Genomic DNA, 16,833 nt, shown 5'->3' with positions numbered 1-16,833 from the left:
ACTAAAGTTGAACCCTTCCTTAATAATAATAATAACAATAACAATTGTCAGGGGTTCAGGAGCAGAGGCAAGGGCAAGGGAGGAAACAGAGAGCGAGGGGGAGGAGGCAGAAGGAAAGATGAGTGATGACGACGACCCGAGATCTCCGAGTCTTTCCAGTGAATCAGAAGATTCACAGAAAGGAGCACCAGTGGCCAGGGCAAGGGGGGAGCCTAGGGGGACACCCCAGGAAGATAGAGCCAGAGGGGACTCAGAGGAGAGCAGTTGGAGATCGGGACCAGCGTCACCGCCAGAGAGCAGGGAAGAGGAAGGGCGCCAGGGATCAAGCGCTGGCAGCTCACAACAGGGGGGAGGAGTGGCCACACCTCCATCGGGGAGCGAAGAAACGGTCAGACGGAAAGTGGAAGGTTGGGCGCGCGCGCCAAGTTCAAATGCACAGGAAAGTGACGCAGTAGGCAGCCCAGAAAGGGAGCCAGGTCCTAAAGCCCGGCGCAAGGAGACAGGAGGTTCCGGGGGGTCGGCGTCAGAAGAATCCCGGAAGGAAGAGACCCCGGGGGGCAGAGGGACCCAGAGGAGAACAGTCAGGCGGAAAAGGTGGAGCAAGGCTAGGATATTAAGTTGGTGCACAAGGGGCGGAGACTCAGACGGAGCTTCGCCGATCTAACCACTAGACGTAGAGTTGCACGCAGCAGCTTGAGAATGGAAACTGTAACTCAATAAAGACTTTTACTTAATGATCGCTGGCTAGCGTGATCCTCTGTGAGCTAGGATCTGGAAGCAGCTCTGACAACAATATTTTTATATAATACCCTGCCTATCTGGCTGGGTTGCCCCAGCCACTCTGGGCGGCTTCCAACACATATAAAAACGTAATAAACCGCCAAACACTTTCCTGCTCTTCTGAATAGGGAGCAAGGAAAACACTTTGCATATGCCCAGTGGCCTCTTTTCCTGCATTAGCCAGCTTGGTGTAGTTTAGGAGGACAGGGTTCAAATTCCTGCTCAGCCATGAAACTCACTGCTTGATCTTGGGTCTCTCAGCAAAAACCTGCCTCACAGGCAAAATAAAAAATTCCTTCCAGTAGCACCTTAAAGACCAACTAAGTTAGTTCTTGGTATGAGCTTTCGTGTGCATGCACACTTCTTCAGATACACTTCTTCAGATGTATCTGAAGAAGTGTGCATGCACACGAAAGCTCATACCAAGAACTAACTTAGTTGGTCTTTAAGGTGCTACTGGAAGGAATTTTTTATTTTGACTATGGCAGACCAACACGGCTACCTATCTGTAACCGCCTCACAGGGTTGCTGTTAGGACAAAATGGGGAGGGAGAGAGTTATGCAGAGCTCCTTGGAGGAAAAGTGAAGTATAAATGTAATAAATAATAATTTAAAAATACCAAATCAGGCAGGAGCCTTGGATAGACATTTCCCCTCCCTGCCCCACCCAAACATGACACCACGCCCCGCCTCAATGGCCAAGCCCCACCTCCTTTCAGCTTACAGACCGGTGCCCCGCCCACCCTCCTTCGCCCCGCCCACCTACCGCGGGGACAGTCCGCCCGGCAGAGGGCGCTGCCGCAAGGCACGTCGGGCCTCAGGTAATGCTCGCGCACCACCCGCACGGAGCGGCCCAGTAGGCCCCGCAGCTGGAGCACCTTCTCCGTCCGCTGCATCTGGAGAGGGAGGGAGGGGCGCGCGGGAGAGAGAGAGGGCCTGCGGGAGCGGGCTCGAGCGGGAAAGCCACACCTCCAAACGACCGCGCTGCGCCGTCCCACCGCCCTGATTCGTCGCCGCCGCCGCCCGTCCTGAGAGGAACGTGGAGGCGGGCTAGGGGCAAACGGGGAGGCTGGAAAGAAGAGGCGGGGCCACCTCTGAGAGAAACAGGGAGGCGGGGCCGCGGCGCGAGATCAGAAAGGGGCGGAGCCGCATTAAAATGGCGGGCATGTTTTGCTGAGGGGAGAAATTCCCTGAGGGGATGAGGCCGTTTGCGTCCATTCGCTTTTCCACCCTCACGGTTACAGCCTTGGGCAGTTTAGTAAACCCCATAGTCAGAATAGAATAATAATAATTATAATATATTTATACCTCAGCCACTCTGGCCTGCTCCCAGTAGAAGAATTAAAAAATGTGATAAAATATCAAACTTTAAAAACTTCCCTAAACAGGGCTGCCTGTTAATGGGCATGGTTAATTTCGCCCCATTCCTCCTCATGGTGAGAATTATTAAGTTACATCACATTACATTTCTACCGAGCCTTTTCTGTAAGGGACTGAAAGGGACCTACTCAGTTCTCCCGCCACTTAAATTTCAACAACAACCCTGTGCGGCGGGTTTGGCTGAGAGACGGTGGCTGGTATTTTGCCAGCATTTCCCTGCAAAAATCAAGGCCTCCGAGGTGGCAGGCAATGATAATAAAGCAAGCTATTGAGAGAGAAAAAAGAGGTGGTGGGGAAAATGGAACTAAAAATTAACGTATAAATCAATACATTCATTCATAAATTTATAAATCCAAGGCAGTGCACAAAACCAAAGCGACTAAAAGCCAGAGGCAGCAGTTCTGGTCTATTTAAATAAAGAAGAAATCCATTAGCAGGCAATCTCTTTATTAGGAGCGTCTGAAAATCACTTTTCCAAGTTCATTGGATCCTGTTAGGCAAACAGAGTTCAAAAGGGAATGAATTGAAGACTGTGATTTGGTCCCCTGGCAGAGGTGGCTTTAGGAGTGATCTTGTCCCAACCCATCAGGATTAACTTGAGAAGTGGATCTGTTGTTGAAAAATGGAAGCAGGAGACTGACATTGCAGTTAGCTGTCCGGCTCAGAGGAGACTGGAATAGACAAAACGCTGTCATTTTTTACTTGATTAGTATCTTGATTTTGGGTGGCATGCCAGAGCCGTTATCAATTATTAAATAAAGAAGAGAAATAAATTGACAGAGATATACACAACACCGCTTTCCCACATAAATACAGCTGTAATGTATCATCTTTTGACATTTTAATGACAACTCTGTTGCACTTTATGTCATCCACGTATTACAGAAGTTCCCCTCCCAACCTCTCTCCATCAGGCAAGACTAATGCCTTTCATCACATACGGAAAATTAAAATAACCAAATGCAGCTAGTCTCCAGAAACATGTTGCCAACAGCAAAAGGAACTGCTCTGGTTGGTTTCAGGGTTGAAACGAAGATGTTAAGAATTGTGCAATGCAATCCCATGAATGTTCACTCAGGAGTAAGCCCCACTGGGTTTAGTGAGGCTTGCTCCAAGTTAAGTGTTTTAGAATTTCAGCCAAAGATTCACAAAACCCCAATTCTGGAAATCCAAGAACCCTTTGCTCTGAAGATAATTTAGCAGAATGTCCTGGTGCAGGGGTCTGCAACCCGCGGCTCCGGAGCCGCATGTGGCTCTTTTACACCTTTGCTGCGGCTCCGGGGCGGATACTAGCGAGGGGAGGAGGCGCATTGTGCGCCCCGACACTCCCCACTGTGGCGGGCGCTGTACTGGCTGTGACGTCGCATGGGGGCGGTGCGTGCGTTAGTCACCCGACGTCACCCGCCTGCCCGCCCACTACATTGTAAGGGGCATGTATGGTGGTCACTGCATTGATAGGGGGCATGTACGCTGGTCACTACATTGTAAGGGGTATGTACGCTGGTCACTAGATTGTAAGAGGCATGTATAGTGGTCACTGCATTGTAAGGGGCATGTACACTGGTTATATTTATATTTATATATTTATATGTACGCTGGTTATATGTACGCTGTTATATTTGTTTTAAATGTCGCTATGGTTTTGCGGCTCCCAGGTTTTTTTTCTTCGGAAACGGGTCCAAGTGGCTCTTTTTGTATTAAAGGTTGCAGACCCCTGTCCTGGTGCCTGTCTGCAAGTCATCAGGATGCATTTTCCATTTTTGTCACTAGGAGTCACTGTTTCACTAATACAGTAAAGATAAGCTATATGATGGGGAGTTTCCTTTGCCCAGATGCAACAGACACAAATCCACTCAAGTCCGTGATAACAACATAAGCAGATTGTCTTCAAAATAAACAAGAAATTACCATAAGTGTTTCCCTACAAAACAACAACGTAAACAAATCCCTCAATTTATTGGAAGGATTCAAGTAGTGGAACATGAAATTACAAGACCAGCTTATGAACATTACTGGTTGTATAGAAATATCTTGCTTGCCATAGCTCTTTGTTTTTGCTGCCATGTGTTTAAGAGTTAACTTTACACTTTATCTCTGGATTAAATTGTTTTACTGTCAAACCAAGCTGCATATTACTTTTATTTTAATTGCAGCCTGACCCTGACACATGCTTAAGCCCTTGAAAATCAATGGTCTTGGGCATAGCTAAGTCTGCATAGAATTGCAACCTTAAACTCCAGTTCTATGCACATGTGCTAGAGGATAAACCCCATTGCATTAAATAGGACCTACTTCTGAGTAAACTGTCTGGAACTGAGCTGAATTTTTTAAATTTTAGTTTCCCAAACTGCCATTAAGATCAGGAAGTTTGATAGATGGTTTAATATTACTTTCTTCTATTACCAACAGCAAATCAGAATGTTGAAGGCACTGCATGGATGGAGCTTTTATTTTTATTGGATTAAAAAAAAAATCTCTTTCTCCTAAGTAGTCCAGGGTAGTTTACGTGGTTCTAAGCCCCTCATTTATTCCACACAACAACCTTGTTTGGTAGATTTGGCTCAGAGAAGGTGCTTGGTCCAAGATTGCCCTGTGAGCATGGGGCTGAGCAGGAATTGGAACCAGAATCTTTCCCGTTCTAGTCTGGCCTTCAAACTACTATGTCCTACTGGCCCTCACAGACTTTTTACCTCAGTTGTTCCAAACACAGCAGCCAACAACTTGGGTGGATGGACTGGCTATAATATGGGAAATGAAGCCAGATAGTGTGCCTTAACTCATGTATCTCCCCACAAGGGCCTAACCTTTTTCTAGGCAATGCCTGACTATTCATGTAAACCACTTCAGAATCAGGTCCACCTTAGTTAGGAGGAGAAAGTGCTGGTTGATTATCACACCTGCCCCCCCCCCGGCACCTTTCTCTCTTGAATTTTAATGCACATCCTTGAGCCTCTAAGGAAAACTCTTCTTATCTCATTTGTACCGCAAATGACAACTGGAAAGAGTTCAATGGAGGTCGATTGCCTCCTCATTTAATTTCTCATGATCGGTGGCTAAAAAGGAATCCATCAATTTCACCTCAACATCACAGCTCAAGAATGTGAGGGCAAGGGAGCATTCTTCCATTTGTAGGTGGACTTTTATATACACAGCAAAGCAACCAAACCTATTTGGGAAATAGCCATGGCCCAGCCTATCAGGAATGGGGGTGCAGACCTTTAAATTTTGGAACTTCTCTGTTGTACTGTTGGTCAAATATGGGCCTATCTGAACTAGACGTGAAACCCAGATTCCCCCTCTTCTGCTGATGTTTTGGTAATGAGTTCAATGAAACACTCCTCAGATTTCAGTACAAGGCTACCCTCTCCTTCCAAGTTACAGCCTTTTTTAAATGCTGTCCTTAATACCTTAGAAGCTATAACTTGCTTTTATGGGAAACCATAGTGAAATGAGCATTATAAACTACAGGAGCAAATAAAATAAAATCTGAATGGCAGGTGATATTCATGCCTCTTTATCTACGACTATAGAAACAGAAAAAATTATTTCATGGACCCTAGAAAAAAAGAGAGAAAGCAATGAGCAAGCTTTTAAAATAAAATAATTTATAACAGCTATAACACATAAATCACTCTTGGTTGGCATGGAATAGTTGTTAAATGGTGGTGGCTTGGTGTAAAATGGAGAGTGAATGGGAAATTGCATTTGTGTGAGTTCTTATTTTTTAAAAATGCAACACCTGAAGGCTCTTGGCTGACAAAACATGTAACTATGGGTAGGGGTGGGGACAACTCACTGTTGCTTTTTCCATGATGTAGTTAATGCACTGTGCTTCAGCACCCTGGATAGTTCATTATCCCTCTGCTAATGCTGGCTGCTGTTTTTCCTTTGCCTCACCTATCTCCAAGTTGTATCTAGTGTTAGTCATACTCAGAGTAGACCCATTGAAATTGAAGACCATTACTTACTTTCGTCCATTATCTTTAATGGGTGTACTTTAAGCAGAGACGGTTTGCTAGAACCTTATATCTATCTCACCTCTTTTCTAAGCCCATTCTAAACCATCTCCCAATTCCTTTCAAAACCCGCTTCTTGGATAAATAGTAAGTTATGCAAAACAAATGCGTGTCAATATGACTAATTCTACATGTGCATCTCATTTGCAGAATTTGGATTTTCGTGGTGAATATTTTTTTTATTTTTGCACAGTACATACGGCCTCCATCTGTTCTTTGTGTTTTCTTCCAGAGAGGCATAAAAACATAGTTTATGCTGACAAACCTCTAAGTATGCCGGTGAAAACTATGATGCAGTCACCCATCACGAGGATGAAGCTTACAGAAGCAAGTTGATAGATTTATTTGCTGATCACTCAAGAAAAGGAAGGAATGAACTGTGTCATCCTGCTTGCATTTTTACAGAAGGCGTTTGCTCATGCAGAAAGACGATCGGCATTACACCAAGGTGCTCTGAGTTGTTGTTTTTTTGTTTTTTTGCAGACTCCTGGTTGAACTGGCAAAGGCACATGAAGGTCAAATGACTTGCCAGAGGTTATTCATTGACCTGAGTGTTTTTGGCAGGATGGCAGCCAAATCTTCATGCTCATCCTGGTGCATTGCCCATCAGCTGTCAGTGCAGGATTCTGTTGTCTTCAGTCTGTATTTCATTTGTAAAACAAAATGGGCTTCACACCATTTGGTAATAATTTAATAGACTGCACATTAAAAATCCAAAGGACATGTGTATGATTGCTTTACAGCACATCAGCAAAATGCCACTATCATGCACAGGAAATGCAGTGTTTGGAGTAAAGCTGAAATTCAACACATTCATTCAAGCATCAATCTCAAGCAGAGGCAAGGCAGAACAAGCAGAGGCAAGGCAGTACCCTGGACAGCTCCATGCAGGGCTCAAGCACTGCTCAGATGTTGCTTCAGCACCAGTTATTTAGATTGCAGCTCCCTCTCAGTAGCTAGCCTTTACTTCAAGGGGCCTAGATTTCTCTGGCAACCTTTGAATCTGACAAGGTGAGTGAGACTCTGGGACTCATGTGATGGAGCCCTTTGAGTCAGATGTGGGTCAGAGGGGAACTGGGTCCACAGATTCTACTTGCAGAAGTGCTTTCAGTAGGTTAGGGGCTTCTGGTACTGATCCAGAGGGCAATTCCCTCTCCCACTCTGAATCCCAAGCTCATTTCCCAAAGAAGGTAAATCTGACCCCAAGGTCATGACATTTCATCCTCTTGAAAAGCTGTTTCTTCTTTCACTTTCATCTTCTTCTTTGGTGATCACTCACAGCCAAGTAAGATTCCATAAACTTCTATAAACATGGTTTTAACAGTGGGTTCGTAAGTGACTGTGGAGGCCAATTCTGGATCCACGCGTCCTTCCACAGTGGGGACATAGGTTTCTGGATGGCAGTTGATCATAGTGAAGGTTTGCCAAGCGTGCCTTCCTCTTATTGCATTTCTCCCTTTCATCCTGAGTTTGAGCATCTTCAAAGCCCATGACACCTTCCATAAACATGTTGAAACAGAGGTAAGAGCATCCTTCCTTTTATTACAGTTTAATTATGCTGAGTAAAAACATTGTTTGTGATCATACCCTGTCAGTGGCCAACAACTAACTGAAAGGGTGGTATTTATACTGGAGTAATAATATCAAGATGAAACAATTAAATCAACTAAGGAATGATTTAATTCTGAACAGAACATAAAATATTTTAAACAAAGAAACAGAAGTGTGAAATCCTCAGCGCTCTGTACATCCTGCTGTACAAGTCCTGTTGAAATAAATGGGAGCTGTGCAAGAGTCCTGCTTCCCAAATATATTTTGCTTGCCCTTTTCACTCTGTGGCTTATCTTCCAAGGATTTTAAGAACATTCCTCCATCTTTGGTTTCCCTTCATCCTATTGAGTTGTCTTTTTCTCCTCCCCACTCACCCTGTTCTCCACTGCGTGGCTCCCCATGTGTCAGATAATTAAAAAAATGGAAATTGCAAAACACAAGGCTGGAGAAGGTAGCAGAAATCCATACTGGTTGAGGCCCTCTTGAATATTAAAATGACTTTACTTTTGAGAGCATAGCAAATTCCAGCCTTGACAATTTCATTTTGAAAACTGTTTATGCTCACAAAAGTCCATAACAACAACATTTCCATTATGTTCTTGCAGGATTTTCTTGTGGTCTTTACTTTTGTGAGTCAGCTTTTATTATTGTTCAGCACTGATGTCGAGCAATGCAAATGCAAAACAGGAAGAGCTTTGCGGTAAAGATATTGCTGTTTTCTCAAAGTACAAAGGTGTCTGTCGGCCTGCAGCCCTGATGTTTTCTCCTCCCGACCTGCCTCAATAATGCAAACTAGCAGCAGTGGAATTTATTCTCCTGAGACCGTAATCTTCATTTACCTGCTACCAAGGTACTCTACCTGACTATATTTAGATTTCTTTTGAATGTTATCTCAAGAGTCTAGAGCAGATTATAGTATATCATCATCTCTTTTTATCTTCACAAAGGCTGTGGGAGGGAGAGGTAGTAGTTTGCCAAAATCCATGCAAATCAGCTGCATCTCCCATGTCCAAACTAGCCAGGGCACCACAATGTCTCTGCAGGGCAATTAGTGAATTCCCATCTCTGGTTTCTGTCCCTCTCTTTGGACTTTCTCTGTAGAAGCTGGTTGCATTCAAACAATCTCCCCCTCCATTGATCTTGCATTAGGAACAGCTATTTTCATTTAAACAGCTGCGGGGAGTCTGGAACACTGACCTAAAAGGAAGTCAAATTTATTTGAGGCTGATTTTATTCTCATGCTTTATTGTCCCATTGAACATTAAGTGGAAGGGATACATGCAGGCATGCATGCACGCACACACACATTCTGCCATTGGGATACGTATTGCAAATGAATCATATAAACAATTTTTCATACATAGAATAATTTTATCATTTCCCCAAGATCTAGGTTTTCAAATAATTTAGGCTGGTTGGAAGGAAATAAGGTAGGCAAAATTATACCACAGGGTCTGAAAACAAGGAGAATGCAGAAAAGGAGAGGGCTTTTTCTGTGGCAGCTCCTAAACTCCTGAACCTCCACTCCACAAAGATGCATCTAGCACTTCTGTTACCCACTTTCCGCTGTGTGCTTTCTAATCTGACCTTTGACAGTCAAGGTATTATAGGGCGACCCACCTCTTCTGTTTTGCTTAGCTTATAAAGGTAAAGGTAAAGGGACCCCTGACCATTAGGTCCAGTCGTGACCGACTCTGGGGTTGCGGCGCTCATCTCACTTTATTGGCCGAGGGAGCCAGCATACAGCTTCCGGGTCATGGGGCCAGCATGACTAAGCCGCTTCTGGCGAACTGTGCTGCATTTATTTTGAATTGCTTTACTTGTTCTTAATTTTACGATTATGAAACCCATCTTATGGTGAAATAAGAAATCTAATAAATAAATATGAGACCACCAACAGGAAGGTGCTTTACACTGAAACAGACCATTGTCCCTCTAACTCAGTGTATTGTCTACACTGGCAGGGGCTGTCTAGGGTTTTAGGCAGGGTACTTTCCTTCCTGGAGATGCCTGGGATTGTACCTGGAACCCCCTGCATGCACAGTGAATACTCTGTTACCACTGAGCCACAGCATTTCCCCTTAAGCAGCAGCCCTTCCACCAAGCCTCTAGGGCAGGCATGGTGAAACTTGGCCCTCCAGCTGTTTTGGGACTACAACTCCCATCATCCCTAGCTAACAGGACCAGTGATCAGGGATGATGGGAATTGTACTCCAAAACAGCTGGAGGGCCAAGTTTCGCCATGCCTGCTCTAGGGCTTACTGATCGGAAGGTTGGCGGTTCGAAACCCTGTGAGGAGATGAGCTCCCATTGCCTTGTCCCAGCTCCTGCCAACGTAGCAGTTCGAAAGCATGCCAGTGCAAGTAGATAAATAGGTACCACTGTGGAGGGAAGGTAAACGGCATTTCCATGTGCTCTGGCTTCCATCGCGACGTTCCGTTGTGCCAGAAGTGGTTTAGTTATGCTGGCCACATGACGCAGAAGGCTGTCTGCAGACAAACGCCAGCTGAAAGCAAGATGAGCGCCGCAACCCCATAGTTGCCTTTGGCTGGACTTAACCGTCCAGGGGTCCTTTACCTTTACACTTCCAGATCACCTGAAATCCCCTTCACCTCCCTTGTTGTAAACTCCGTGATAATTTTGCATACAGTTAGAACAATCTCCCTACCCCCACCCCCCATGTAGATCTTTTTTTCCAGTGGCATATTCTTTTACAGAGGAAAAGCACCACACTGGAATCCATTGCACTTCATAATGAAGACAGATGGTTTACCTGGCAGCTCCCCTTCGTGCCTTCTGTCTTAGGGCAAGCAGATTGAAAGGGAGGAGGGGCAGAACCAGGGGGGTCACATGGAACCCACAGTCGAACCGAAGATCCACAGAGGATGGCGCCCTGGAGGAGCAAAAAGAAAATAAAGAGAAGAAAAAGGACTTACCAAAAATAAAGGTAACCATGAACCATTGTTCTGACACAGGCAGCCTCAGACTATTCTCACATGCTTCTTCTTTTCAAGCAACCTGTCTGCTTTCAAGAGCAGGCAATCTGCTCTTCTCTCTGTGTGTAGGAGGAGGAAGCATGCTTCGAAACCGTCTAAATGCAGCTGCTTCTTATATAAAACTCAAAACATGCAGTTTAAAGACTTTGACAAAAGTGACAACGTAAGTGGAACAGCAGCTGTTCCCGAGAGAGGGGGAAGTGAACCCCAAAATGTCCCAGTTAACCAACTGCCAGGGGACCCTTGTTCCTTTAGCTGCCACAAAAAATGTGAAATTCTCCTGCCTTTTCCTCCATTTCCCACTTAGTTTGCATTTGCTGGGCCCTGGGGTCATATGGAAACCTACGCCTGGAAGGAGGAGCTGGAGACAGATGCAGAGCAAAGTTCCAAGAAGGTGGAGACCCTCTGAAGCAGAATCAGTTCTGCTCAGTTGATTAGGCATTAGCATCAGGCCTGGCCCATCCTCCAGTTTCACCCCACTGAATTCCCCTCTGTGCCTGAAGAGGACCCTGAAGCCTGACCAGTTCTGCAAGTTTCCAAGCTCCAGGAATGAATCTTCATGCTAGACAGTGAGTAAAACGACTGTTATTTTCAGGGCATGACTTGAACATCTTCAACTGTCATGGCTTTGCTCAGGGAGTCTGTCAGAGTCTTAATCTGAGACAGGCTGGGGGTTTTTGGGGGCGGGGGCGGCGTTGGCTGAAACACTGAGGTCAGACTCAAAAGGCTAAAAGGTTTCTCAAGAAGTCAAAGTGGAAACACACAGATATCCCTCCTCACGAAAAGAATAAAGTGCACCTCCAGAAAGAAAGAGTCACACCTCTGTCCTGCGCATGGGCCTCCACCATAGGCATCAAGTTGGTCACTGTGCGAAGAGGGTGCTGGACTAGATAGGTATTTAGCAGAACTCTTCTTAGAACACCTTTGCATAAGATTTGCTTACAGTATGCTGATTTATAAGAGTAGGTAGGGAACAAGACTGTGACCATGTCTCAGCTAGATTGGTAAAGAAAAAGGGTTTTATATGTGTTGTATGTGCGATATAACACTTTTGACACCAGATGGCGCTGTGGAGCCCCATCTTTCCCTACTGGATTTCCCTATATGAGTTCGCAACGTGTAACTGAATCACTCCTTTGACGTGTCTAGATCCAGCCCTGGTGGTCTGTGCGCCTGCTTAGTCTGCTGTCAGGTGCTAATTAAATGGGAAACTCCTGCTCTCCCTTCTTAGGGCTTTTTAAATCTTTAAACTGGACAGCCTTCAAATTTCTTTTTCTTCAAAATAGTATTACGTAGTAGGACCAGGAGGTGGGGGGCAGCTGCTAGCTTTCTGCATATCACTGAATCTGTTATTCAGGTTGAGAACTTCCAAGATGCTGAAGCAGGTGTATTCCTAATCCTTTGCTCTGGATAACAACCTTCCCACGGGAACTTTCTTCAAGGGCATTTCTCTCTTAGACCTCAGCAGCTGGCCTGCTTTGATTCTCTTCTATACTTTCAACAATCACTCTTCACAGCCACCGTTCTCTGTTACCTGTTCGGAGTGCTTCAGAGGGAAGAAAGTCTCACTTGTGCTCACACTCAACAAGAGAGCATGAACAGGTAGGTAGCATGAGAACATAAGATGAGCCTGCTGAATAAGGCCAATGGCCCATCTAGTCCAGCATCCTGTTTTCACAGTGGCCAACCAGATGCCTGTGGGAATTACTAATAGCTTCCTCTTACATTTCCCCCGTTGTGGCTTGTACCTGCGCAACTGGCAGGGTGGAAAGCGGAGACGGGTGGGTAGTCAAAGCCAGAGCCAGTAATGGGCGGAGCCACCGCCTGGCTGCTTGTAAGAAGGCAGGCAGGTGGGGACTAACTGGGAGCTTTTTGAGATGGGTGGGGCAATGCCCAGTTCACCTTAATGAACAAGTCTCCACTGCCGTTTCCTATGCTCATTCATGTGCTTAATCTCCACCACACATGGTCCTGACTCTGCACCTTTGGTCTGAAATGTACAGATGAAGACCTTGTTTTTTTGCTTGAGCAAAAACTGAGCAAAAACTCTGCGTAAAATCAGCCACAGTGTGTTTGAAAGGGGGACTGCGTTTTATTTTGTTTCCTTTGGTCTCAGCGCCTAAATCTAATATATGTTATTTGATTTGGATCCTTTGGATTAGTAAAAGGGGATTGGTTATAAAGGGGGCCAGCATCATTATTCAGTGTTATTAATGATGTTGTCAACCCTTAGATTTCCCCAAACTAGAAGACTCATAAATTTTACTTATGGGGGGAGTGGGTGGAATCTCAGAATGATCTAACAAATATATAAATTCTTTAAAGTATTTAATATGTGTTAAGAGGACAGCATGATAAATTCAATATTGAAAACCAATATCAGGTTTACAATTATTTGCCATTTATCATCCCTGATTGCACAGACAGTATCTTATTGAAAAGAATAAAGTGATTCATAAAGAGAGTTCTATTACAGAAGAAAGGAACCAAAAAGAGAGAGGGGAGGAACAGTCAAAAATATCTTGTTTTCCTCTCCTACCATTATTGTCAGCTGCTATTTGCTCTTTTGAGAAAGGAACCGTGTGAGCTTAATCGCCTGCACTTTGATATTGGAGATACGATAAATTTATAAAGGGAGGAACCATCTCATTTTCTGAACAGCATTCTGACAGCACATTTTTCTTTAAATATCTGATTTTCTACTTACGGAGGAAAACAGACAGCTCTGTTCCATCTTTGTCTTTACAAGCTTGAGTTCTTTGAAGTTTAGTACATTGTGGGGGGCCTTGTTTCCCTTCCCTGCCTGCCCCATGAGTTTGTCATTCTGTTACTGGTGGAATATGTGGAAGAAACCAAACTCCAGCAGTTAAATTGCACATGATAAGACAGGAGAGGATACCATTGGGGGAGGGCAGGGCACCCCATCCTTGTGTTTCAGAGACCACATCTGGTAATTTATGGAGTACAGCTATTGCCTACTGTCTCACTGGTCTACACTTTGGATGAATGCTAACAATGGCATTGGCCTATGCACCAGGCATGTATGCCAAAGGTGTAAACCCCTTCCCTGTATATATTAAGATTTGCGGAGGGGGCTTTGTGTATGTAATGGTGCCCAGGAGAGGACTTTCTCTGTGGCACCCCTTAAATTGTCAAACTTCCTCCCCACAGCGCTGTGTCTAGCAGCTTTCAACACATTGTTTGTTATGTGTTGGGGTGCCAGAGTTTTGTGGGTGCAAGGCACCCATAATCCTTAGAATTCATAAAAGTCAGAATTAATCAAGGTTTGATTAAACAGTGCCAAGCACAGAAATTCCTGGGTTTAGCTTCTGCTAACGAGCCAGATTAGCCTGGCAGGAATAGCTGAGTGCAAGCCATTCAGAGACAAAGACCAGTGATGCCCATCAAGGAAACCCCCAAGAGTGAGTGAAGACTGCCAGACCAGGAGGGGAGGGGCCCCTCCTCCAGCTGTGTGTGGCTTGGTATTTCAGACAAACAGGGAAAAATGTCAGTTTTGCAAGTGGTTTGGGAAGCAGAGAAGTGGAGGGCAGAACATGATGTAGGCTGGTTGTGACTGGCTGGAACAAAAGAGCCACAGAGCATGGCTTTTTGCTGTTCTTTGAATCCAGTGCTATGCTTACAGAGGAGGGCAAACCCCCTTGAAATGTGTATGTTCTGAACTCTCCCCATCTAGGTTCAGGTTATCTATCTGTGTAAATAAACCATGTATCCTAAAGATACCAGTGTTTTTGCTGTGCCTTATTCCCAAAAGGAAACACAGGCCCTCGGAAAGCACCCTGAACCCCTGAAGTCTCTTGCACCACCCTTTGGAGATTGGGGTGGCGTATAACAATATGCTGAATAGCGAAAGGGGCACAACATGGCTCCTTCTCTTGGCCAGAGAAGGAGCAGCTGCAAAGAGCTTAATTCTTCCTATCCCACCTGCCTGAATGACCACTCAATTACCTCTGGCTGTTGCCCTGGGACTGCAGAAACAATACACAAATAAATAATGCACCCTGCCATAGTCCCTATTCAAAGGTAGTGGGCTGTTAGGAAGGTCCCCCTGTGAGAGCAGGACTCAATTCTGTATTCCAGGTGAGAGCAGGCTACAATTTGGGGCATGATTTATTGGTCCTGAAAGAAGTGATTCTGCGCAGGTGAGACCTGGGCTCACAAGCAGGATGTGTTTGGGGACAGTGAATAATTGCGTGTAATTTTTTTTGCTGCAGTTAATATGTTTTGCTCTTTGGCAGTTTAAATTAGGGTTATCAGCTCTAACACTCCTGGTACTGCAGGCCTTTAAATAGGAAATTGATTTGAAACCTTTTGAAACCTTTTCTGTCTTAATTCTGCTATTAGCAAGCGTTCTATCATTTGTTGGTTAGTGCATGTCTCTATGGCAGTGTGGATGGAGGTGTCCCAGTTGTCAGCGTAAGTGGTAGGGTATGTTACAGCGATGGGAGGATGATGTTCTGAATAGATACTTAAGAACTGTCCCTCCTCTCATCTAAGGGAACCTCAGTTGCCCTGTCAATGGACCACTGAAATTGCTGGTGCTAAATGGCAGATCAGTGAAAGGGAAATGTAGCTTCCAGGACTTGTTCCTGAATCGGGACCAACCTGGTCTACATAATTAAGATATGGTACAGTGAGACTGGCAGGTAGGCTCGTCCCTAGACATTTTGCTGACTGAGGTGAACAACAGGATGGCATCCACTTCCACATTCCACTTAAAGAAGTAGACTGGATTGGGAACTGAAGATTGCTTCAATGTGTGCCTCTAGCACACCTGAGAACAGCAAACTCTTTTAGGAGATGCAAGGCAAGTTGTGTGGCACATGCAGTTCTGTCCCCCAATAGTTGGGAACACCTAGAGACTCAGGAGGAACAACCAGAAGACTGCCACCGTCTTCAGCATCTGCCACCTGAGGCAGTCGCTTCACTCTGTCTAATGGTAGGGCCAGGCCTGCAGGAAGGGTTGGCCTGTCTCAGTCATAGTTTTTCAGTGTCCTGTCAGCACAGCATCAGCATAGGTAGGGAGTCAAGGAAGCAGAGTTTCTGTCTTTTATCTGAGCTCCATCTTCTACAGGTTCAGCATGGATCCAATTTTAAGAGACCGTGTTGTACCTCCTACCCTGCTTCCTAACAGACTTCCCTGCCTAAGCAGGTGGAGGAGGTCTTGAAGATCTTCAAGCCTTCAGTGTTGGGCAATTAAAACATCAGTGGGAGAGCATTTCATGCTACCTGTATGGTGGACCACGTGCTTGACATGCTGGCACATGTGTGGGTGAAAATTCCCTTACCAGGAAGAGCTAGACTTAAGCTTATACAGGCTTCTCTGCAGCCATAGGGGATCAATTAACCACTAGAGGGTGGAAGTGTCATCAATATATTGAGAACACCCATCTCTATTTCTCTTTTCTAACTTAACCAGGTAAGGAAGCTGACACTCTGAGCAGGTGTTTGTGATCAGTAGTGGACTGGGTGAGGAGGCTAGCAAACCAAAGCGAATTCCGGACAATATGGCGCTCTCGCTGGTTGGCAGCTCAGTTGATCCTGGAGTTAATGTCTGGCAGCATTTGAAATCGAGTTTGTATTAATTGGTGTACTTTGGTAGTATGATATGTATACTGATACGTTGCAACCTGTCCTGTGACCATGTGGTGAAGGGTGGGAAATAAATCAATAAATAAATGAAATTACCACTGCAATCAAATTCCCTCCCTCCACAAGCTAGGACTTCCCTCTGACGGTCCCAAAGTAGTAAAATAAGAAGCTGCATTTTACTAAGCCAAACAGTGGTCCATGTAGCTCAGTGTTGTTGAAGCCCAGGATGTTTTGAACTCCTATCAGCCCCAGCCAGAATTTTGAAGGGTCAGGGATGACCTGAGTTGCAGTTCAACACATCTGAAGGGCAACAGGTGGGCGAAGGCTGCTGTGCATTGACTGGCAGCACCTCTGCAGAGTCTTTCTCTGTCCTACTTGGAGATGCTGAGGATTGAACCTGGGACCTGCTGCATGAATAAGCTGATGTCCTGATCATGGAGCTGGATGAATCATGGCTCTCCTAAGATGTGTAGCTAAGATGTGTAGTCAGTGGGTAGCTG

The 16,833-nt window shown here is 45.2% G+C and overlaps 1 protein-coding gene and 1 long non-coding RNA gene across 13 annotated transcripts in view; one reads left to right on the top strand and one right to left on the bottom strand.

The window, feature by feature from the left end:
• DIS3L (DIS3 like exosome 3'-5' exoribonuclease) overlaps positions 1-1,836 on the bottom strand; it is a 28,663-nt gene extending 26,827 nt beyond the window's left edge. The window contains exon 1 of one of the 4 annotated variants that reach the window (XM_081171078.1): positions 1,750-1,836. Coding sequence is in view for 1 of the 4 variants with exons in the window: in XM_081171074.1 (XP_081027200.1) it covers positions 1,547-1,676 (130 nt within the window). In the remaining 3 variants the exon portion in view is untranslated. Of the gene's footprint in view, positions 1-1,546; positions 1,686-1,749 lie in introns of those variants that run through there. The other 3 variants (XM_081171079.1, XM_081171076.1, XM_081171074.1) reach the window with 3 other exon arrangements.
• On the top strand, positions 1,536-16,425 carry LOC308573900. Of its 9 annotated transcripts, none has more exons than XR_014002182.1 (3): positions 1,536-1,601; positions 6,409-8,577; positions 10,445-16,152. It is a non-coding gene; the product is annotated as an uncharacterized lncRNA (long non-coding RNA). The 9 variants fall into 9 exon arrangements; XR_014002183.1 differs by lacking the exon at positions 1,536-1,601 and adding an exon at positions 1,729-1,836; XR_014002184.1 differs by lacking the exon at positions 1,536-1,601 and adding an exon at positions 2,069-2,216.
• The last annotated feature ends 408 nt before the right edge of the window (positions 16,426-16,833 follow it).

The sequence above is a fragment of the Podarcis bocagei genome, assembly GCF_964188305.1.
Source record: "Podarcis bocagei genome assembly, chromosome: 14".
Classification (NCBI taxonomy): Eukaryota; Metazoa; Chordata; class Lepidosauria; order Squamata; family Lacertidae; genus Podarcis; species Podarcis bocagei.
This window is presented reverse-complemented; position numbering and strand designations above follow the sequence as displayed.